Consider the following 24283-nt stretch of genomic DNA (forward strand, 5'->3'; position numbering starts at 1 on the left):
TTTGCAGCTTCTAATTCTATTTTTAAAAACATTCGGCCCATTTCTACCATGGGAAATAATGGGAACATATCAGCGTTATTGAAAAACTATTGGCACAAGAGCAAAGAAAATTGCCAATTGGTTGCTGTCATTGGATTTCTGGGCACATGCAGATGGGGACTGGTGGCCATCTTGTTTGGCCATCCTGTGATGGTCAGAAACAGAGTGTAGTTCAAAATGAATTCCGTAGTTCAAATACAATACAGGCCAACCGAAACTAATCAGTTTATTTAGACACAACAGGAATAAACATGAACGATTTATTCCAGCTAACTTGCCAAACTTCAAGCATAATAAAAAAAATGCATTTTTCGTTTCAAGGGATTCAATGACTTAAAAAAAGGTGGAGTAACAGTGAAAGGGTGTAGAAAGAGTAAAAGTGACAAACAACGCAATCACTGTCTGCAACAAGTGAGGTAGAATAGATTTCATTCCATGCAGGTTAAATGTCTTCATAGAACCATAGAGACCCTACAGCAGAGAAGGAGGCCATTTGGCCCATTGAGTCTGCACCAGAAACAATCCCATCCAGCTCCTATCCCTGTCACCCCACATATTGACCTCACTGATCCCTCTAATCATGCATCCTGGGACACTAAGGAACAATTTAGCAAGGCCAATCAACCTAACCCACATATCTTTGGACTGAGAGGGGAAACCGAAGCACCTGGAGGAAACCCATGCAGACACGGGGAGAACGTGCAGACTCCACACAAACAGTGACCCAAGCTGGGAATCGAACCCAGGTCACTGAAGCTGTCAGGCAGCAGTACTAACCTCTGTGCCACCCCTGGGTCTTTTCCTGGGTCACATCACAGAATCCCTACAGTGCAGAAGGCGGCCACTTGGCCCGACAAGTATGCACCAACAACAATCTCATCAAGGCCCTTTCCCCGTAACCCCACGTATTTACCCTGCTAATCCCTCTAACTTATGCATCCTGGGTCAGAGGGGCAATTTAGCTTGGCCAATGCACCTAACCTGCACATCTTTGGAGGAATGGTTCTGCTACTATCACATCCAAAGATAATCAACAATAGTCCACAAAGAATCATTGGTATCTCCTTCCATTCGAGGACAAAAGGGTCGCGTGGAGCTTGAGAGGCCCCCTCTCCACAAGCATGGGACAAGGTGAGGAGGTAAGATTGTGTAAACTACAGCACCTAAAGATTTGTATAAGCATCGGCCAACATGCCTTTCTTTGGCTTCGATAGGGATTCCTTAATTTAAAACCAATCCAGGTTCACTGGGGGAAACAGCAGCATCATCAGCTGCTTCAATATTCCTTGAGTCTTTGTGAGTAACTGTGCCTGTTGTTCGTGCTTCTCAGTTACTTGGTATTGCTCAGTGTCCTCTCTGTTTTGGCAATGACGTCAGCAGCCTTATTGTTGAGCTCCCGGCATTCTTTCAAAATATCTGGGAAGTATCAAACAGGAGGAGAAAAGACCTGTCAGAAACATTCATCAACATCACCGAGTTTTTAGGAAGAACACTCTGTGGAATGACATTTCAAATAGGATCAATCACTTAGACAATAACCCTTACTGTAAAACTGCTCCACAGCTTCATCAGACTGGGTCTTCCGCGTGGGTTTAAGCTCCCAGTAACCGTCCTCCACCCATTTCTTAGGGCCAGGTCGTTCGCCAACAGCACCACTGCTGCATACTTCTAAAAATAAAGACAAACTTTTCATTTATATAGTGACTTCCGTTGCCTCTGAATGTCCCAAACCACCTCACAGCCAACCATCGCACAGTGGAGGGAGTGGCCTCATGGTATTGTCGCTGGACTAGTAATCCAGAAACCCAAGGTAATGCTCTGAGGTCCTGGGTTCAAATCCTGTCATGGCAGATGGTGGGATTTGAATTCAATAAAAATTTGGAATTAAAAATCTAATGGTGACCATGTGGTCGGCATTGTAGCACAGTGGTTAGCACTGCTGCTTCACAGAGCCAGGGACCTGGGTTCAACTCTGGCCTTGGGTGACTGTGTGTGGAATCCGCACATTCCCCTAGTGTCTGTGTGGGTTTCCTCTGGGTGCTCCAATCTGAAAGACATGATGGTTAGGTGCATTGACCCGAACAGGCACTGGAGTGGGGAATTTCACAGTACTTCATTGCAGAGTTAATATAAGCCTTATTTGTGACGAATAAATAAACTTTAAAACTTTATGTGTCAATTGTCATAAAAACCCATCTGGTTCACTGATGTCCTTTAGGGAAGGAAATCTTCCGTCTTCACCCGGTCTGGTCTACATGTGACTCCAGAGCCTCAGCAATGGGTTGACTCTTCAATGCACTCAGGAAGGAGCTAGAATGCTGACCCAGCCAGTGATGCCCATGTCCCATGAACGAAGTCACCTTTGTAAATTGGAAACAGGCAATTTGCACATTGTTAGCTCCCACACCCAGCCAATGCGATAATGACCAGCATTGGTGATGTTGTTTGAGGGATTAATATTGGTCTGGACACCAGGTGAAGTTCCCCCACTCTGCCTCGGATGACGGTGAGATTACTAACCGTGCTGGTGAGGACAGATGAGGCTCTGATTCACTGTCGTACTGAGACTGCGCTGAAGCGTCTAGTGGGTAAAACTCTGACATTTTTGTGACTCAGAAACAAGAGTGCTGCCACTCACTGAGCCACAGCAGATAATGCTAACCATTCCAATGACCACTTCATTTAGTTAATCCTACAGAAATGATCATTCACTCCCTCCAACAATGAAGCACAGTAACAGCTGTATGTACCGTCTACAAGATGCACTGCAGTGCAGGAGAGTTGTAAGTGTCTAGGTGTGTTTTGGTGCAGTGCGAGGGAGTTGTAAGTGTCTCAGTGTGTTTTGGTGCAGTGTGGAGGAGTTCTAAGTGTCTAGGTGTGTTTTGGTGCAGTGTGAGGGAGTTGTAAGTGTCTTGGGGTGTTTTGGTGTCGTGTGAGGGAGTTGTAAGTGTCCTGAGGTGTTTTGGTGCAGTTTGGGGAAGTTGTAAGTGTCCTGAGGTGTTTTAACATAGAACATAACAGCGCAGAACAGGCCCTTCGGCCCACGATGTTGCGCCGACCAGTTACAAAACAATGACCCACTAACCTAAACCAATCCCTTTTCGTCCGGATCTCTTAAACGCCCCCAAACTAGGCGCATTTACAACTGCAGCAGGCAGGGCATTCCAATCCCTCACCACCCTCTGGGTAAAGAACCTACCCCTGACATCCGTCCTATAACTACCCCCCCTTAATTTAAAGCCATGCCCCCTCGTGCTAGATTTCTCCATCAGAGGAAAAAGGCTATCACTATCCACCCTATCTAAACCTCTAATCATCTTATATGTTTCAATAAGATCCCCTCTTAGCCGCCTTCTTTCCAGCGAAAACAACCCCAAATCCCTCAGACTCTCCTCATAGGACCTCTCCTCCATACCAGGCAACATCCTGGTAAACCTCCTCTGCACCCTCTCCAAAGCCTCCACATCCTTCCTGTAATGTGGGGACCAGAACTGCACACAGTACTCCAAGTGCGGCCGCACCAGAGTTGTGTACAGTTGCAACATAACGCTGCGACTCCTAAATTCAATCCCCCTACCAATAAACGCCAAGACACCGTATTTGGTGCAGTTTGGGGAGTTGTAAGTGTCTTGGGGTGTTTTGGTGCAGTGCGGGGGAGTTGTAAGTGTCTCGGGGTGTTTTGTTGTCATGTGAGGGAGTTGTAAGTGTCTCAGTGTGTTTTGATGCAGTCCAGAGGAGTTGTAAGTGTCTCAGGATGTTTTGGTGCAGTGTAGGAGAGTTGTAAGCGTCTTGATGTGTTTTAGCACAGCGTAGGGGAGTTGTAAGTGTCTTGGTGTGTTTTGGTGCAATAAGGGGGAGTTGTAATGTCTTGGTGTGTTTTGGTGCAGTGTGGGGGAGTTTTAAGTGTGTCGGTGTGTTTTGGTGCAGTGTGCGGGTAGTGTCTCAGGGTGTTTTGGTACAGTTTGGGGGAGTTGTAAGTGTCCCAAGGTGTTTTGGTGCTGTGTGGGGGAGTTGTAAGTGTCTCAGTTGTTTTGGTGCAATGTGGGGGAGTTGTAAGTGCCTTGGTGTGTTTTGGTACAGTGTGGGGTAGTTCTAAGTGTCCTGAGGTGTTTTGGTGCTGTGTGGGGGAGTTATAAGTGTCTCGGGGTGTTTTAGTGCAGTGTTCGGGAGTTGTAACTGTCTCAGGGTATTTTGGTGCAGTGTGGAGAAGTTGGAACTGTCTCAGGGTATTTTGGTGCAGTGCGGAGGAGTTGTAAGTGTCTCTGTTTTTTTTGACTGAATACAGTTTCTTCAGTATTGTCTAAACACTAAAGGCATTTTCACTGCAGGTAAAAGCGGATAATCGGAGAAAATACTCCACAAACCAGGTGATACTTTTTAAATAACAGAGGATTGTGAGGAAGGTGGCAATGTTGGGAAAATAGGCCTTCATTTCAAAAGCACCAGGACAAATAACTAACTCAAAATACAAAACAGCTGATGCGCAATTCAATATGGAATGATAGACAACAGTGGCACATTAATGTAGCCAAAATAGGAGCATAATGTGCAATATCCAGCTGGGAACAGATTTCAGTGTTGTGAAGAGAATCTGACTTAAAAAAGCTTGAACTACTGAAAATTATAAACACATTTAATGGACTGAATGGCTATCTTTCGTGCTGTATCACCCTGTAAAAGCTTTTATTAGATCAAGTTGACTAATTAGACAGCAAGCATTTCCTGTACATATCCCCTGAAACACTTTCCCCTTCACACATTTGCCACTCACAGAGTTGCTGAGAGCAACGCCACAAAATGTGGTACTTTGGAACTGTCGGAGAGGAGGGAGAAAGAAAATCAAAATATTGCTAGGAAAAAGATCAGCAACAGTTGTTTATCCCGCAAAGGATGAAAACAAATTGGCACGGTGGCTAGCACTGCTGTCTCACAGCGCCAGGGGCCCGGGTTCAATTCCAGCCTTGGTGACTGTACAGAGTCTGTACGTTCTCCCCATGTCTGCGTGGGTTTCCTCCAGGTGCTCCAGTTTACTCCCACTGTCCAAAGATGTGTAGGTTAGGTGATTGGCCATGCTAAATTGCCCCTTTGTGTCAGGGAGATTAGCAGGGTAAATACCTGGGGTTATGGGAATAGGGCCTGGGTGGGATTCTGGTCAGTGCATGCTCATTGGGCCAAATGGCCTCCCTCTGCACTGCAGGGATTCTGTTCTATGATTCTAAAAGCTTACTACAGTTGTCAGTGATGTTATTTTAATCACAAACAAAAATTGCACATCTGAAAATGGACAGAAAGTGTGACAGGAGGGCACTGGAATTGTGAACCAGATTGGGACGACACCGGAGTAGCCCAGTTAGCACCCCAGCGTCCAAAAGCACTCTATGAGCACACAGGGAAAACAGGCGTTCACTTACACTCTCAGCAATATTAGAATGAAGAGGCACCAAACCTTTCAGGGAAGAATCCATGTCTTTGCAGAGCTGGAACAAATCACTACCCCTGCCTGATATTCTCTCCCCTGCAGACAAAACAGAAGAGAAGCTGCACTTTATAAACCATAGTCGCCACATATTCAGATACTTTGACTCTTAATTAAATGGAAAGATTCAAATTCAGATTGATGGCTGTTACTTCAGGAACAGAAATCAGAGCTTCAGATTATCATCATAACCAGTGTGACAGCACACAGAAATGATACATTTCACCACAAATGACTCTGACCAATCATAGAATCCCTCCACTGCAGAAGGAGGCCATTCAGCCCATCAGGACTGCACCTGCAACAATCCCACCCTATCCCCATAACCCCACATATTTACCCTGTTAAGTCCCCCTGATAAAGGGCAATTTAGCACAGCCAATCAACCTAACCTGTACAACTTTGAACTGTGGGAGGAAACCAGAGCACCTGGAGGAAATCCACGCAGACACTGGGAGGGTGTGCAAACTCCACACAGATAGTCACTCGAGGCCAGAATTGAACCCGGGTTCCTGGCACTGGGAGGCAGCAGTGCTAACCACTGATAGAACTTCTCCATTTCATTTGTTTGGGATTCTATTTCCACACAGTTACTTTCAGTAAACGATCATGCCCCAAATTTACAACTTTGATCAAAGGTGAAGGTCAGTTCAGACTGTTGGTGTTTCACAGAGACCTGGGCTTCACTGAAATCACCAATGCTAAGATTATACAGCAGAAGCTGTGACACTTCTCCACTTCAGGGTATTTACTACTTCAATTATGTGTGTGCCCACGTGAGTGTGTTTCTGATCACGTGCATGGTGATCCCACTATCTGGGATTCTCTTGGCCAGGACAGTTTGGGACTGCTTACGTTTGGGACACCCATTCTAGCCCTTCTCTCGGGCGAAGCGAGCAGAGGGAGGCCCCTAACAGGCACCTGCCCAGTCGTGGGTGCTGCACCAGGGAGCTACTTCTGTATGAAACCAAAGAGCTCAGCAGCCATCAAACACCCACCATCTAAACAGGAGGATCTGTGATGAGATCTCCAGCTTCACAACCCCCCCCTTGGAGCGGCACGCTGACACACACAGCGCCAGGTACCCGGGTTCCATTCCAGCCTTGGGTCAGTGTCTGTGTGGAGTCTGCAAGTTCTCCCCGTGTCTGCGTGGATTTCCTCCCACACCCCAAAGATGTGCAGGTTATGTGGATTGGCCATGTTAAACTGCTCCTTAGTATCAGGGGGGATTAGCTGGATAAATAAGTAGGGTTAAGACCAGAAGATATTGGATCAGAATTAAGTCGTTCAGCCCATCGAGTCTGCTCACAGCTGATAGGTTTCTCAACCCTATTCTCCCACCTTTTCCCCATAACCTTTGATCCCCCCTACCAATCAAGAATCTATCTGTCTTTGTCTTAAAGACTCTCAATGATCTGGCCTCCACAGCCCTCTGGCAATGAATTCCAGAGATTCACCACCCTCTGGCTGAAGAAATTCCTCCTCATCTCAATTCTAAAGAGCCGTCCCTTTACTCTGAAGCTGTGCCCTCGGATCCCAGTCTGTCCTACTAATGGAAACATCTTTCCCACGTCCACTCTATCCAGGCCTTTCAGTATTCTGCAAGTTTAACTGAGATCCCCCCATATCCTTCTAAACTCAAGGTTAAGGTGGGATTAGCGAGGTAGATAGGTGGGACCTGGGTGGGATTGTTGTGGGGCAGGTTCGATAGGCCGAATGGCCTTTTTTTAACGCTGTAGGGATTTTATGATATCACAAGTTACATTTTTTTTTACAATTTAATCCATCATTCTGAATTCAGGCTCTTATAGTGGCAACGACCACCTCTATCAGACATCCAGTAGGGGGCGGTATGGTGACACAGCAGTGAACACTGCTGCCTCACAGCACTAGGAGCCAGGCTCGATTCCCGGCTTGGGTCACTGTGGAGTTTGCATGTTCTCCAGATGGGTTTCCTCCGGGTGCTCCAGTTTCCTCCAAAGTTGTGCGGGTTAGGTTGATTGGCCATACTAAATTCTCTCCTAGTGTCGGGGGATTAGCAGGGTAAATAAGTAGGGTTATGGGGATAGGGCCTGGGTGGGATTCTGGTCAGTGCAGACTCAATAGGCCGAATGGCCTTTTTCTGCACTGTAAGGATTCTATCACAACCAGGGGGCAGCACCTTTGACCTGTATCTGTGCAGGAAAAATAATTCAAAGCAGCAACGTGATAGAAGGCCCAGAAGATTGCTGTGATGATTGATAAAACCAAGTGACGCCCATGTCCCACAAATAAGCCCCAAAACAATTCATATCTTCAAATAAAACAAAATCATTGGAAATTACTCACCGTCCAGTACTTTTATTTTCGGAAAGATCTCCAGCATTGCACTCTGATATGATGTGTTCATACAAACTGAAAACAAAGAACTTCATAGTCACATCCTTCCATAAAAACAGCATCTCAGCCGCTTGCTGTCTCCCACCCACCCTGTGCACCCTGAGCTTTACTGGGACGCCAGGGTGTTAATGCGGAAGCAGCTATTATTTTGTCCTTTCAAACCATTTTAATATCTCACATCAAATCCGTGCTGCATCATGTCAGCACAGGCACCATTTCGTGGTGACTAACTAGCTTCGAATGAGTCACCCTTACTTTAACCTTGCATCGTTACTCACAGCCAAGCTGTCAGAAATAATGGCAGGCTGAGGATTTGTCTCCCGCTGCTCTGTTGACGCAATCCTGCCACTTACACAGGGCCAGAAACCATAACAGCAAAGAAATTAACTGGATTCTTGTCCAATTATTTGATTGCTTTTAAACAGCGTTTATCTGCAGCCTTGCCTGACCTCAGGACACTTCATAGGGCATTAACGTCGATGATGCACTTTCTGCTTTAAAGCATAGAATCTCTGCAGTGCAGAAGGAGGCCATTCGGTCCATCAGGTCTGCACTGACACTCTGACAGAGTATTTTACCCAGGCGCCCTATCTCCTGCACCCTGCATAATCCCATGTATTTACCCCATTAATCCCCCTAATCTACACATTTTGGGACAATAAGGGATAATTTACCATGGCTAATCCTTCTAATGTACAGATTTTTGGACACTAAAGGACAATTTAGCATGCCCAATCCACTAACCTGCACATCTTTGGACACCAAGGGGCAATTTAGCATAGCAATGCACCCAGCCTGTGCTTTGGATTGTGGGAGGAAACCGGAGCAACTGTAGACACGGATAGAACGTGCAGACTCCACACAGACAGTGAGCCAAGCTGGGAATTGAACACAGGTCCCTCGCGTTGTGAAGTGCTAACCACTGTGCCATCGTTTTGGCGCAGATATTGTGCTCAGAAATTGGGACTCGAGCCCATAATTGTAGAATCATAGAAACCCTACAGTGCAGAAAGAGGCCATTTGACACATCGTGTCTGCCCCGACCACAATCCCACCCAGGCCCTACTCCCATATCCCTATATACCCCGCTAATTCTTCTAACCTACGCATCTCAGGACACTAAGGGGCAATTTTTAGCATGGCCAATCAACCTAACCCGCACATCTTTGGACTGTGGGAGGAAACTGGAGCACCCGGAGGAAACCCATGCAGACACGGGGAGAATGTGCAAACTCCGCAAAGACAGTGACTCAAGCCGGAAATCGAACCCAGGTCCCAGGAGCTGTGAAGCAGCAGTGCTAACCACTGTGCTACCCACATCTTCTGACTCAAAGAACAGGAGTGGCACCAACTCCGACTGAACCACGGCCGAGAGGCTAATTAAGTACCTGGATTGCTGAAGTTGCAAACAGTATCTTTCAGTCGAATTGTCTCCAGGTTCTTCAGCTGAGAGAGTGAGCGGAGAGCATCAACACTAGAGGAGAGTGCAGGAGTTTAAAAGCAAGACTTCACTTAACGCTGCAACACCTAACCGCAGCAACCTTCACTGAATTAGGAGCAGTGTAGTGCACAGCATAATCTGTACAGGGGACAAAAAAACAAATTGCTGATTTACCTGCCGATTAGATTTCCTGATAAATTGAGGTTCTGTAGACTTTCACAAGAGCGCAGGGGATCTACAATTAAAAAAATGATATTTTTAAATGTCACCTCTCATCAAAGGAATGCAAGTTTCAGCAGCGTGACTTTGATATCACTGAGGAAGTTCTCTTTCATGGCTGAAGGTGGTACTGTTGCTACATGGTCAGGGGGACAGACTGCCCAGTGAGAAGGAGGGTGGGTGAGGGGCTGTCCTGAAGATGGGAGGGTGGGCGTAGTGGGGGAAGGGGGTGGGGGACAGACTGCCCAGCAAGGAGTGAGGGCGCAGGCATAGATTGGCCCAAAGATGAGAGGGTGGGGGACAGACTGCCCAGCAAGTGGGTGATTCCAAACCTCACATTTTTAGTAATCTACCTAATCCTCGTAGTGCAGCGGAACTCACAGGCACGCACTGCTGTTTTATTCTTTCAATGGGATGTGGCCATCGCTGGCTGAGCCAGCATTTGTTAACCATCCCTAATGAACTCAGTGGCTTGCTGCACCATTTCAGCTCAGAGTCAACTACATTGCTATGGATCTGGAGTCACAATGTGGATAAAGAAAAATGCCCACAGTGCAGGAGAGGCCATTTGGTCCACCGAGTCCACTCTGCTTCTCTGACAAGAGTTTCTTACCCAGGCCCTCTCCCTTGGCCTATCCCTGTAACCTCACACATTTCTCATGGCCAATCCACCTAACCTACATATCTTTGGACACTAAGATGCAATTTAGCATTGCCAATCCATCTTAGAACTGTGGAAGGAAACTGGACCACCTGGAGGAAACCCACGCAAACATAGGGAGAATGTGCAAACTCCACAGAGACAGTGAATCAAAGCTGGAATTGAATCCGGGTCCCTGGAGTTGAGAGGCAGCAGTGCTAACCAATGTACCGTGTAGGCCAGACCACGTAAGAATGGCAGATTCTTCCCCCTAAAAGGGCATTAGTGAACCAGATGGGTTTTACAACAATGGTTTCATGGTCACTTTTAATTCCAGGATTTTATTGAATTCAAATTTCAAAATCTGCCGTGGTGGGATTTGAACCCAGGTATCCAGAGCATTTATCCTGGGTCGCTGGATTACTAGCCCAGTGACAATGCCACTACTCTTGCCCATGGTGACCTTTTTTTGGGAATTAGAGTTCAGTGGAAATTATGGCCGCATTTCTGGCAGGTCGCCTGATTTGCTGATGACATGAAGACGAGTGGAAAAGCAAATTGCGTTGAAGGCGCAGAAAGTCTGCAGAGAGATCTGGATAGGCTGAGTGAGTGGGCGAGGACCTGGCAGATGGAGTATAATGTTAGCAAATGTGAGGTTATCCACTTTGGAAGAAATAATAGTAGGAGGGATTATTATTTAAAGGGTGAAAAGCTGCAGCATGCTACTGTGCAGAGGGACCTGGGGGTCCTTGTGCACGAATCACAAAAACTCAGTCTGCAGGTGCATCAGGTGATCAAGAAGGCGAATGGAATGTTGGCCTTTATCGCAAGGGGGACAGAATATAAAAGCAGGGAGATCTTGCTGCAACTGTACAGGGCCCTGGTGAGGCCGCAACTGCAGTACTGTGTTCAGTTTTGGTCGCCGCACTTGCGCAAGGATATATTGGCCTTGGAGGGAGTACAGAGAAGGTTCACCAGGCTGATACCGGAGGTGAGGGGGTTAGCCTACAAAGAGAGATTGAATAGACTGGGTCTGTACTTGTTAGAGTTTAGAAGGCTGAGGGGGGAATCTTATAGAGACTTACAAGATAATGAAGGGGCTAGATAGGACAGAGGTAGAGAGATTCTTCCCACTTAGAAAGGATAGCAGAACTAGAGGGCACAGCCTCAAAATAAGGCGGGGGGGGGCAGTTTAGATCAGAGTTGAGGAGGAACTTCTTCACTCAAAGGGTGGTGAATCTCTGGAATTCTCTGCCCGTTGAAGTGGTGGAGGCTACCTCGCTGAATATATTTAAGTCATGGGTAGATAGATTTCTGATAGACAAGGGAATTAAGGGTTATGGGGAGAAAGCGGGAAAGTGGAACTGATCCAGTTTAGATCAGCCATGATCTTATTGTATGGCGGAGCAGGCTCAAAGGGCTAGATGGCCTACTCCTATTTCTTATGTTCTTATGTTGCGGTGGGAGACGCGGGTCTGCAGCCTTGGACAGGGATTTCTGCACATTCCAGGAATGCACGTGGATTGCCCACAGCCAGCGAACAGTCACCAGCCAGACCATGCTGGAAACCAGCAGGAAGTGATTTAAATCTTTTCTGCATGTATTTTAAATATGTATATATGTTCATTATCAGGAATTTGTCGGTCCCGATTGAATCTCCCACCCTATCAGGAGTACATCATTCCAGCGGGGTTCACACTAGTTCCCCATGTTCACGGAACTAGCGGGAGACCACACCAGAATGAACAGGGGGCAATTGGGCCCTCCCCCCCAAGGGATAAGGCACCAGGGAGGGTGCCACCTGGGCATGGGCACCCTGGCACTCCCCAAGGGGCAAATTGCCCATGTCGAGGGGATAGCTTGGCACTGCCCACCAGGCATGGGGCACTGCCAAGAGGGTGGAGCTATTGTGGGCAGACCCTAGGGGTGATTGCTGGGGATGGGTGGGTCCCGCTGCCACTTTACAGACAGGATCGATCTGTGATGGAGGGAGGGCAGCAATTGGGGTGGGCGGGGGCCTGCTTTCCAGGAGGGTCTGAGCCTAATAGGGAGGAGTGGTCTGCCAGGATGAGGGGAAGATCACCACTGCTGGCAGGTGGGGCCTGGATATAATGGCGCTCCAGGATTGGGTGGGGGGGGTGTCAGAACTGGCCCGGGAATTGCTGTGAGTGCCGCAATCGAGCCATGGGGGGGCTCGACGGACAGCACTGCGGGGGTCCCGGATTGCTGGCCAGCAAACGGGAGTTTGACAGATCGGGGCCAGCGCGCATGTGCAGAGTTCCAGAACTGTCAGCTCCGGGCTGAGTAGGCCCTGCCCCGCCTCCCCGGATTTTTAATGAGATTCCCGACTGGGACCCCTGCAGTGCAGAATGTGGAGATTCAGGTGAGAAGCTGAACAGACAATACAGTCGGGATTTAGAACAGCTTTCCTGCCAACTCAGCACTTTTGGGAGAATTGCCCCCTATATTTCTAAAAGAAATTCATATCTGGTGGATTCAACAATATGATGCAAAGAAAGAGAGTTGGGAGGGTTTTGGTACAATCAGGGATCACAGAACTGGGTTCAATAACAGGACTTTAGATTTATTAATGTCACAAAAGAGCTGCATGGTTTGTGAATCTTTTAAAGACTTGGTCCAGATGATTAACAGTGTGACGGTAGGTACAGCAGCACAGCGGTTAGCATTGCTGCCTCACAGCACCAGGGACCTGGGTTCGATTCCCAGCTTGGGTCACTGTCTGTATGGAGTCTGCATGTTCTCCCCTTGAGCGTGTGGGTTTCCTCTGACAGTCCGAAAGACGTGCTAGTTAGGTGCACTGGCCATGCTAAAAACTCCCTCAGTGTACCCGAACAGGCACTGGAATATGGCAACTAGGGGAATTTCACAGTAACTTCATTGCAGTGTTAATGTAAGCCTACTTGTGATACAAATAAATAAATTTCAAATATGTTGATGTCCACAAGACGGACAGAGCTAGAATGGGCTCACTGCTATAAAGGAGTCAATCTCTCAAGAATTTACAGCATACAAACAGGCCATTCAGCCCAACTGATCTATGCTGGTGTTTAGCTCCACACAAGTCTCCTCCCACTCTTCCCAAACTGTTCCCTCAATCCCTAACAAATCAAACCTCATTTTTAATCTCGCAAGACTATTTTGTTGTATCTATCCCATTCAGATACTTCAACCAGCTTCTTACTAAAAGTTTTACCCAGGTGCCTTTATTTATGAGAAAAACAAAGTACGGACACAGATATATAACGCACAAATTTTATTAAAAATAGTTAATCTGTAAATTACCCACTGTGTGTACAAGAAACACCCGGGATTCAGTGATGTACCTGTAAAGGTGGCTTGCAGGCTGTAGATCCCCAAGTCCCCTCTGGTTCCTTTTCGCGAAGGTGATTCTCACTGGCTGTTTCTTCCTTCCTTCCTTCTCTCATCTGGTCTGATTCGGTCGTCTCCAATCTCAAGTTTTTACTCCCAAGTTGTCCAGAATGCCTATTTTATCCCCCTGTGGCCTCGCACTTTTTTCCCACCTGCTCTTGGTCTTGTGCTAATGGGGTCTCGGAAGTGGTGGGGGTGGGGATCTCAGTGTCCAATGCTCTAGTTGATGACCTGTTGATAGGACACCATAGCACCCCCAGGTGCCTTGGACATCAAATAGGAGCAACGGTTACTTGATGGGGTATCGACAGGGTGGATCCAGATATGCCCCGGCAGCTGTCTGAGTTATGTATATTCAAACTTCAGCCAGGTCCAATTTTCTGCAGGCTAATTGTTGGAGCTGACTGTAGCTTAATTTCAGGTGCCCAATTCTTTCATTTCAAATCTCCAGCCCCTCCAACTAAACTCTTTATTCATTCATTGGACATGGGCGTCGCTGGCTGGCCAGCATTTATTGTCCATCCCTAGTTGCCCGAGGGCAATGACAGTCAACCAAACATGTGGCTCTGGAGTCACACGTAGGCCAGATTGGGTAAGGGCACCAGATTTCCTTCCCTAAAGGACATTAATGAACCTAGTTTTTCATCAATGGACAATGGTTTCATGGTCACCAGTAGATTCTTAATTCCAGATTTTTTAAAGTTGAATTCAAACTCCACTATCTGCTGGACGGGATTCAAACCCGGGTCCCCAGAACATTAGCTGAGATTCTGGATTAATAGGCCATTGTTCCCCCGCCTCTCTCCCCGGCAATGACATCTGCAAATAAATGAGATATTGATATCACACAACTAAAGCCAATAAACTATGGGCAGAACTGCTCCCTCACAGCGCCCAGGTTCGATTCCCAGTTTGGGTCATTGTCTGTGTGGAATTTGCACATTCCCCCGCATCTCTGTGAGATTCCTCCAGCTGTTCCAGTTTCCTCCCACACTCCAAAGATGTGCAGGTTAGGTTGATTTGCCATGCTAAATTGCTCTCCAGGCAATTTAGGTAAACAAACAGGGTTATGAGGATAGGGCCCAGTGGAATCAGAGGTAGACAGATTCTTCCTGCTTAGAAAGGATAGCAGAGCTCGAGGGCACAGCCTCAAAATAAAGTGGAGGGGCAGTTTAGATCGGAGTTGAGGAGGAATTTCTTCACTCAAAGGGTGGTGAGCCTCTGGAATTCTCTGCCCATTGAAGTGGTGGAGGCTACCTTGCTGAATATGTTTAAGTCACGGGTAGATAGGTTTCTGATAGACAAGGGAATTAAGGGTTATGGGGAGAAAGCAGGAAAGTGGAACTGATCCACTTCAGATCAGCCATGATCTTGTTGAATGGCGGGGCAGGCTCAAAGGGCTAGATGGCCTACTCCTGCTCCTATTTCTTAAGTTCTTATGAACCGTGGTTGGTGTAGATGCAATGGGCTGAATGGCCTCCTTCTGCACTGTAGGGATTCTATACTGAAGCAGTCGATGTCCAAATGAGCAAGTACTGGACATTATCCTGGCTTGGGTTGACAAGTGGTGAGTAACATTCATGCCACACAAGTGCCAGGCAATGATCATCTCTAACGAGAGGATCCACCCATTGCCCCTTGACATTCAACTACCTTACCTCGCTGAATCCCCCATTATTAACATCCCAGGGGTTACCACTGACCAGACACTGAACTGGATTAGCCACATAGGTATCCAGATCACCAACAAACCTTCCCACCGCAAATACTGTAGTTAAGAAAGCCCACCAATGCTTTGACTTTCTTAGAAGACTAAGAAATTTGGCATCACATCACAAAAAGCACGTTTTCTGGTTGTATCACAGCTTGGTATGGTTCGTGCTCTGCCCAAGACTGTAGCCCAATCCATCACACAAACCAGCCTCCCATCCATTGACTCTGTCTACACTTCCCACTGCCTCAACAAAGCAGCCAGCATAATTAAGGATCCCACGCACCCTGGACATTCCATCTTCTTGCGTCGGAAAAAAGGTACAGAAGTTTGAGGACATGTACCAAACGACTCAAGACTTTTGAATGGAATTACTTTGCATTAAGCTGATCTTTCTCTACACCCTAACTATAACTGTAACACTACATTCTGCACACTCTCCTTTCCTTCTCTATGAACAGTATGTTTGTTTGTATAGCGTGCAAGAAACAATACTTTTTACTGTATTGCAATACATGTGACAATAATAAATCAAATCAATCAAACAACAGTGACTTTGCTTCAGCACTCTGGGACATATTCAGGCTGGTGATGAGCACAATACCAATGTCAGATTTTCTTTCTGTCAAAGGCAGTGCTTATATTTATGTCTCCCTCAGCACTTGTTTGTCAGAAATATCTACTGGGTTGAAATGATGCTAAGAATCTGTGGGCACGGCAGGGTGGAAACCCAGCTTCTGTCACATTAAAACCACACACTCTTGGAACAAAACCAAACCGGGTACCAGGTTCCTCCCTCTGCTCGGTTTTCCCAGGTGACTCACCAGCCCACTGCACTCCCCACTCACTGTTCATGCTTCAAGCCAAATTAGCAGAACACAGGGACGAGGAGTTGAAACCAAATTTCCACAATTTAGAAACAATTCATTTATTCCTCTGCTGTAGACAGAACATGCAATATATTGAATCACTGCTGTACAGAAGGAGGCCATTCAGCCCATCGAGTGCCAATCACAGTCACACCCATGAATAGGCAGGTATAGAGAGCAGTGGGTGTTACTGTTCGGGGGAGGGGAAACAGAGTTCGGGGGGAGTGGAATAGAGTTTGGGGGGGAAACAGAGTTTGACATTTTGTTGACCATTGCCCACGCACAGGATTACCACATTCCGCTGATTCCCCCCTATGCTGTTTTTTTTCCTACCGGTGTGACTGAACAGATTCGCACATAAAGCGAGGGCAAGTGAAGTGAGGTGGGTGCTGATTGCTCACAACATTGACTGCGAGAGCCGTGCACTCCCTCTGTGTCCAAAGTGTCAATATTTCTTTTGTTTTTACCATTTGAAGTTGATGACAGTTCTATTAATATATGAATACCCCGGCACTGGGGGGGCAGCAGTACTAACCACCATGCCGTCTCAGTGTTTGAATTGAAACTGGGTCCCTGACGCTGAAGAAGCACTTTCGAGAACTCGTTATGAAATATCTGGTGTTTATTAAATGTATTGAATCTTATTCATGAGGGTCACGGTTAGTGAACAAGCCCGGTTTCAATCTTGTAGCCCGCTGAGGTGAAGGAGGGGACAATCACGCAGCTCACTCACTAGCCCAGATTGCCCCACACTGGACTAGGTAATCTTGACCATGTCAAGTTAGTTCACTTTGTCCAGTGCTGTAGAGCCAGAGGACAAAGCCTGTGGTGGTGGTCATGGTGGGGGGGTGGAGTTTCTGAACTAATCTTTAGGAATATCATTTCAGTTTGAGTGTTTTCAATCTAGGAAGAAATGTTTCCCCGAGAGGTGATGTGGGGGGGAAGGGGACGGCGCTGATTAATTTGAAAACTGCCATGTGGATTCGCATTTGCAACGAACACACTCCCCGAGAGGGACAGATTACTTTAGAGCCCTGGTTCCCAAAACTCGTGATCACTGGAGCTTTATCCTCACCTCGTGTCTGTGTGTGGGAAACGCATTGCGATTGATTGCTAGGATTAGTCAACAAATCCAATTCTGTTGCACTGTGTGAACGACCACAATGGTGGAAGGAAAACGGGATAGATTTTGCTCTTTATTGTTTTAACCCGATGGCCTAATCATTGCTCAGTTAAAAGACACAGCAGCAGGCGGGGCCGTTTATTGCCAAAACAGTTAATGTGTGATCGAGGTTGCATCAGTCGCTGTCTTGTCAGGTTTGCCATCTGCCATGATCGCTAGTTGGCCCAAAAACCTTCATTAAGGATAACAGTCACAACACCTTCATAAACAGATGTCTCAATATTTAATTTTTGCTGGGCTCTTCAACGCTCCCAAAGCAGCTGTACTTGTATAAAAAAGACACTCAATCAGCAATACCACCCCCCTTTCCCCGACCCTAAGGGTCTTCATTAGGGCTCAACACTCTCGGAATTACATCCACACTCTGCTCTGCCACGGCGACTCCATCTCAAAAAGTCAAGCAGCGCTTTTGAACATCAAGGTTGCATTAAGTTTCAAATTTATTTATTAGTGTCACAAGTAGGCTTACATTAACACAGCAATGAAGTTACTGTGAAAATCCCCCAGTCACCACACTCGGGCGCCTGTTCGGATACAGAGGAAAAATTTAGCATGGCCAATATACCTAACCAGCCTGTCTTTCTAAGTTTTCACGTGTTTCTATGTCTTTCAGACTATGGGAGGAAAACCATACGGACACGAGGAGAAAGTGCAAACTCCGCACAGTGCTACAGTGCTAACCACCATGCCACCATGTCGGCCCATTATATAAACATGCACTGCACCCTAGCAATTTTCTGTCAAACCCACCAACAGCCGATGTCTTTCCGGCAACACAAACACCTTCCTATTTCTCTCGGAGTAGAAAGGTATTCTTTAATGTGATTCACCAGTAGAATATTTAATAGCTGCACGTGATTCAAGCTTAAAATAAACCCAAAACATGCTGGGTGATCAAAGCATACTGGTGTTTTTAATTGGGTAACAACTCACAAGGAAAGGAGTGATAAGGAGCCACTGTTCTATTTGGAGGACAATACAAGGGATGCGATGGCCATGTAGAATTAGACTATTAATCCAGAAACTCAGCTAATGTTCTGGGAACAGGAGATGGTGGAATTTGAATTCAATTTTAAAAATCGGGAATTAAGAATCTACTGATGACCATGAAACCATTGTCGATTGTCGGAAAAACCCATCTGGTTCACTAATATTCTCTTGGCAAGGAAATCTGCACTCCTTACCTGGTCTGGCCTACATGTGACTCCAGAGCCACAGCAATATGGTTGACTCTCAACTGCCCTCCAAGGGCAACTAGAAATGGGCAATAAATGCTGGCCATGAATTAATTTTAAAAATTCTTACAGCTCATTTGGATATCACAGAGGAACTCAACTCCCCTGACCTATGATCCATTTACCGATTCCTACGTCAATATTTTGATGGCTTAATTTCCTGTTACATTGAGGTTTTCATGGTGACACTGTTTGCAAAGTTTGGTGTTGGGACAGTTCAGGGAAAACGGACAAAAGATATTCCCAGTCTCTCGGAGAAAATCAAGGGATGTGAAAATCAGATGGAATTGAGGTTTCTCGGCCATCGTAGAATCCCTGCTGGAAGCTGTTTGGCCCATCAAGTCAGCACCGATTCTTACCCAGCATTACCCTGCAAACCCATGTATTTACCCCGTTAATTTCCCTAGGCTACACATTTTGGGACATTAAGAAGCAATTTACCATGGCCAATCCACCTAATCTACGCATCTTTGAATTGTGGGGGGGAAGCAGAGCACCCGGAGGAAACCCATGCAGAAAAGGGGAGAACGTTCAAACTCCGCACAGACAATCACAGTAGGCTTACATTAACACTGCAATGAAGTTACTGTGAAAATCCCCTAGTCGCCACACTCCAGTCAGTGCCTGTTCAGGCACACGGAAGGAGAATTTAGCACAGCTCATGCACCCTAACTGGCATGTCTTTGGGACTGTGGGAGGAAACTGGAGCACCCAGAGGAAATCCACACAGACACAGGGAGAACGTGCAGACTCCACACAGTCAGTGACCCGAGGCGGGAATCGAACCCAGGTCCCTGGCGCTGTGAGGAATCAGCGCTAACTACTGTACCATCCAATACATGGAGTTATGGGGATAAAGCCTGGGTGGGATTGTTGTCAGTATAGGCTTGATGGCCAAATGGCCTATTTCTGCAGTGAAGGGATTCTATGAACTCAAACTGTTATGAAGCAATTGCAGGCTGGGGTCAGATAATTGACAGAAGGATTTAATATCCTAGTTCTTGTCAAGCTTATCATACTTAGTGCTTGCAGGACTCAAGGCCAGCTTACCGAGATTGGAGATCCTATTTGCAGATAGGTTGAGCACGGTGAGGAGTTTGAGTGATGCGAGGGGAGTGAGATTTGAGATGTCATTTCCTGATAAATCCAGTCTCTCCAGGTTTACACAGTCACCAATGCAGCCAAGATTGCAAATCCCTGCAGTGAGCAACACCATAAATAATCATTCCTCTTGCACTTACTTTTGGCAAATCCTCAAACTGAAGGAACAGTCTTTTGGTCTTGGCTTTGCTTTCTCATATTTGATGTTGCAAAGGGAAGGATTGTCATATTTTTCCAATGATGTTTGACCACAGAAAAAGCAATCATGTATCTTTGAGAGCGGAAAAAAGAAATCGATCATTTAAAAAAAGGCTACAAAATGGGCCAAGTGTACATGTCACATTAGGCAGTGGTGGGACTGTGTTATGAGTGTTCGATAACATGAGTTCTTTGCACCTTGCCATTCTGTGGTGCTTATTTACGTGACTAGCACTGATGTGGAGGGCTGAATGGGCTCCTCCTGTGCTGAAATTACAACATTCCTCCACCGAGAGGAGCAGAAGATTACACACAACACTTAGACCTTAAGATATATAGGGGTGGGATGGTGGGAGGTAATCTTCTCAGGTCCCGGGTTCGAATCGCGTCACAGCAGATGGTGGAATTTGAATTGAATTAAAAAAATCTGGAATTAAGAATCTACTGATGATTATGAAACCATTGTTAATTGTCGGAAAAACTCATCTGGTTCATTAATGTCCTTTAGGGAAGGAAATCTGCTGTCCTTACCTGATCTGGCCTACACATGACTCCAGAGCCGCAGCAATGTTGGGTTTCAGCTCCCCTCCCGTTAGGGATGGACAATAAATGCTGGCCAGCCAGCAATGCCCATGTCCCACAAATGAATAATAAAAAAGCACTGCTGCTTTACAGCGCCAGGGACCCGGGTTCGATCCCATCTTGGATCACTGTCTGTGAAGAGTTTGCGCACTCTCTCCGTGTCTGCATGGGTTTCCTCCGGGTGCTCTGGTTTCCTCCCACAGACTGAAAGATGTGCTGGTTAGGTGCACTGGCCATGCTGAATTCTCCCTCAGTGTAACCCAAACAGGCACCAGAGTGTGGCCACTAGGGGATTTTCACAGTAACTTCATTGCAGTGTTCATGTAAGCCTACTTTTGACACTAATAAATAAACTTTAAAAACAGAGAAAGCAGAGGACTATACACAACCATAAGATATAGGGACAGCATTCAGCCTATCGGATCTGTTCTACTGTTACATAATGACTGATGTGTTTCTCAACCTTCAGAGAGGCTGTTTTGAAGCAGAATGGGAACATGAAGTTACACTCTCTTAACTGGGGAATGTATACAACATGGGGAAAACGGAAAAATAAAGAGAAGGGATGAGCCAAAGAGAGAGAGAAAAGGGTGTGCTTTTAAAAAATACAAGTATAAATACAAGTTGCAGAGTATTTGGCACAGTGGTTAGCACTGCTGTCTTACAATGCCAGTGATCTGGGTTTGATTCCAGCCTTAGATGACTGTAAGTGTGGAGTTTACTCGTTCTCCTCACGTCTGCATGGGTTTCCTGGGAGCTCTGATTTCCTCCCACAGTCCACAGATGTGCAGGTTAGGTGGATTGACCGTGCTAAATTGCCCCTTAGTATCCAAAGACGTATAGAGTAGGTGGATTAACCATGAGAAATGTGTGACTTATGGGGCGGAGGAGAAGGCCTGGATAAGATACTGTCAGAGAGTCAGTGCAGACTCGATGGACCCAACTGCCTCTCTTGCATTGTAGGCATTGTTATGGGGATAGCGCAAAGGGGTAGTTGGTGCAGACTTAACGTTCTGAATGGCCTCCTTCTGCACTGTAGGGATTCTGTGACAAGGGTGAGAGGTTGCGGGGCTGATTGTTATTCTCACACTCTGAAAAGGAGAAGTGAGTGAGCAGTTTATGAATATAATTTTAGCATAATATAGACTATGTTAGTTAGGTGGTTACATAAATTGGAACACTCGGCATATTACCACAGATAAAGCTGGGTTATCTGCAGCTTTATTCAGCCACATATTTAATCAGCAGCGAAGGGGAATAATGTCAATGTGTATATTAAACAGATCTGTGATTTATAACCAGATCATTATAGCACTAATTAGACTTTCGGCTGAAAAAAAAAGCAGAAGCCACATCTGTCAGCTCACAGGGACATATAGGATCACGTGGATTTAATCGAACAAAGGGAAGAGGACAACATTTAACCCTCAACCACCATCTCAAACACACACATTATCAGGTTGTCCATCTGCTAGCTGAGTGGGTTCACATTTAATTAGCATTTTCGCCGAGGACACACCACTCAATTTCAAACACTGGTCTATTGACTGAGGAGTTCTCTGGGAAGTGAGAGATACAAGGGAAATATATCGCCGTTCCTTCGCAGTCGCTGGGTGAAGTCCGGGAATTCTCTCCCTAACGGCATGTGGATCAACCCACAGCATGTGGACTGCAGCGATTCAAGAAGGCAGCTCACCAGCACCTTCTCAAGGGCAACTAGGGATGGGAAATAAATGCTGGCCCCAGCCAGCGACACCCATGTCCCAAGAATGAATTAAAAAAAGGGACTCCAGTAAATACCAGCAACTACATTATTTGAATAAGCAATATATTAATGGCTGCGCTGAAGCTGGCTTTGCTGCATTGGATTAACCCAGTGCCTTCTAGGGCGGCATGGTGTCTCACAGCACCAGGGACCGGGTTCGATTCCAGCTTGGGTTACTATCTGTGCGGAGTCTGCACGTTCTCCCCGTGTCTGCATGGGTTTCCTCTGGGTGCTCAGGTTTGCTCCTGCAGTCAAAGACGTGCTGGATAGGTGCATTGGCCATGCTAAATTCTCCCTCAGTGCACCCAAACAGGAGTGTGGCAACTAGGGGATTTCACAGTAATTTCATTGCAGTGTTAATGTAAGCACTAATGCTTAGACTTAAACTTTAGAATGTTCATGATTGTGATAGATTAGAAAGTACTCCCCCACTCCAGTGCTCCAATTACCCTTCCACTCACCAATATTCTTCAGTTTCAGGAACAGGATTGACTCCAAGTCAAATTGTCCAGTGTTTGACTTGAGCATCTGAACTGTGATTTTTACTTTTTCATCTGAAAGGAAACAGAATGAAAAAGGACCGCATGTTAGACTCAAGCACAGGTCTTGGGGCAAAATCTGATGGCTGGTGGGTGGAGGTGACTGCCTGGGGTCAACAGTCAGTAAGGATGGGGTCAAGGGTTAGATAGTCAGAAAGGTGGGGTGGGTGGTTAAGAATCAGATTACCAGAGGTGGGGTTAATGATCAGATGACCGTGTGGTTCAAGGATCATGTATTTAGAGGGGACTCAAATGGTTGGTGCGCTGTAAGAATAAGGTGATGGGTCAAGGGTCAGATGCCGAGAGAGGATGTTGAAGAGTTATGTGTTTAGAGGAGGGTTCAAGGGGGGGTGTATAAGGGTCAGGTGGCGCAGGGGGGAGGGCGAGGGAGAGGGTCAGGTGGCTGGGGGGGGGTCAAGGGTCAGATGGCTGGGGAGGCAAGCTTTAAAGGGAGGGCTCGAAGCTCAGTAGGGGGCAAGGTCAGGGGTCTCGGGGTTAACTCACTCCCCGGGCGGCCTTTGGCCTCCATCCCGGGCCCGGGGATCCGGCCTCTGTTACCGGGGCAACTGCGGCCTTCACTTCCGGCCGGGGACGCACTGTCGCAAAAAGAAACTTCGCGACCGTCAAACCTGGTTGCGCTGCCCGGGGTTGCCAACCCTCCCGGATTGGCCTGGAGTTTAATCCCGAGAGCGTTGACTAAAGTGCGGCTCCCCCATCCCCGCACTCAACTGGTTCAATTGAAAAGACATTTATTCTTCATGGAATACAATACGGATTGTTAAAAGAAATTGTTTGACAAGATGAAGCAAAAGGTTATATGATTAAACCTTCGGAATATGTGTCAAAGTTGGCAACCCTAAAACTTAACGTTTGCATTAGTTTTAATATGATTTTAAAATAAACCAGTTTACCATAATTTGGATATTACATATTAAAATGCCAACCCAAAAGGATTGGGTAGCATTTAACAAAATAAGTAAGAGCAGCATTGACCATCGAGTTCCCCGCCATCAAACCGATCATTAAAGTTTATTTATTAATGTCACAAGTAAGCTTACTTAATACTGCAATGAAATTACTGTGAAAATCCCCAAGTTGCCACACTCCGGTGGCTGTTCAGGTACACTGAGGGAGAATTTAGTACGGCCAATGCACCCTGACCGGCACGTCTTTCGGACTGTAGGAGGAAACCGGAGCACCCAGAGGAAACCCTTGCAGACACGGGGAGAATGTGCAGACTCCGCACAGTGACCAAGGCTGGGTCCCTGGCGCTGTGAGACAATGGTGCTAACCCACTGTGCCAAGGCACTGTCCGATCATCCCTTGATCCCCAAGAGTCCAACCTGAAATATATGTGCCAATGGTGTATCCACTATCCTGTGGTGTCAGGCATTCCAAAGGTTTACCACCATACGAGTGAAGAAATGTGCCTTCATCTCAAGATGGTGCCTCACCACCCCCCCACAACCCACCCACCCACTTGCCTTCTCTAAACTCTTCTTGAAGCACACTGTTG

General features: G+C 46.6%; 1 protein-coding gene across 3 annotated transcripts; it reads right to left on the reverse strand.

Moving 5' to 3' along the window:
* Window positions 1-239: 239 nt before the first annotated feature.
* lrrc61 (leucine rich repeat containing 61) lies at window positions 240-23350 on the reverse strand. 3 transcript variants are annotated; one of them, XM_080216080.1, is made up of 9 exons: window positions 23272-23350; window positions 22690-22782; window positions 19633-19779; window positions 9510-9570; window positions 9283-9368; window positions 7844-7909; window positions 5486-5554; window positions 1585-1707; window positions 240-1455 (listed from the first exon to the last, which is right to left on the reverse strand). In XM_080216080.1, exons 1-9 carry the CDS (start codon window positions 23294-23296, stop codon window positions 1370-1372), a joined length of 756 nt encoding a protein of 251 aa, XP_080072206.1. In that variant the 5' UTR covers window positions 23297-23350; the 3' UTR covers window positions 240-1369. The 3 variants fall into 3 exon arrangements, with proteins under 3 accessions (XP_080072206.1, XP_080072207.1, XP_080072208.1); XM_080216081.1 differs by lacking the exon at window positions 19633-19779; XM_080216082.1 differs by lacking the exons at window positions 9283-9368; window positions 9510-9570.
* Window positions 23351-24283: the final 933 nt, after the last annotated feature.

Source organism: Carcharhinus amblyrhynchos, chromosome 32 (genome assembly GCF_965287045.1).
Source record: "Carcharhinus amblyrhynchos chromosome 32, sCarAmb.v2.hapA, whole genome shotgun sequence".
NCBI lineage: Eukaryota > Metazoa > Chordata > Chondrichthyes > Carcharhiniformes > Carcharhinidae > Carcharhinus > Carcharhinus amblyrhynchos.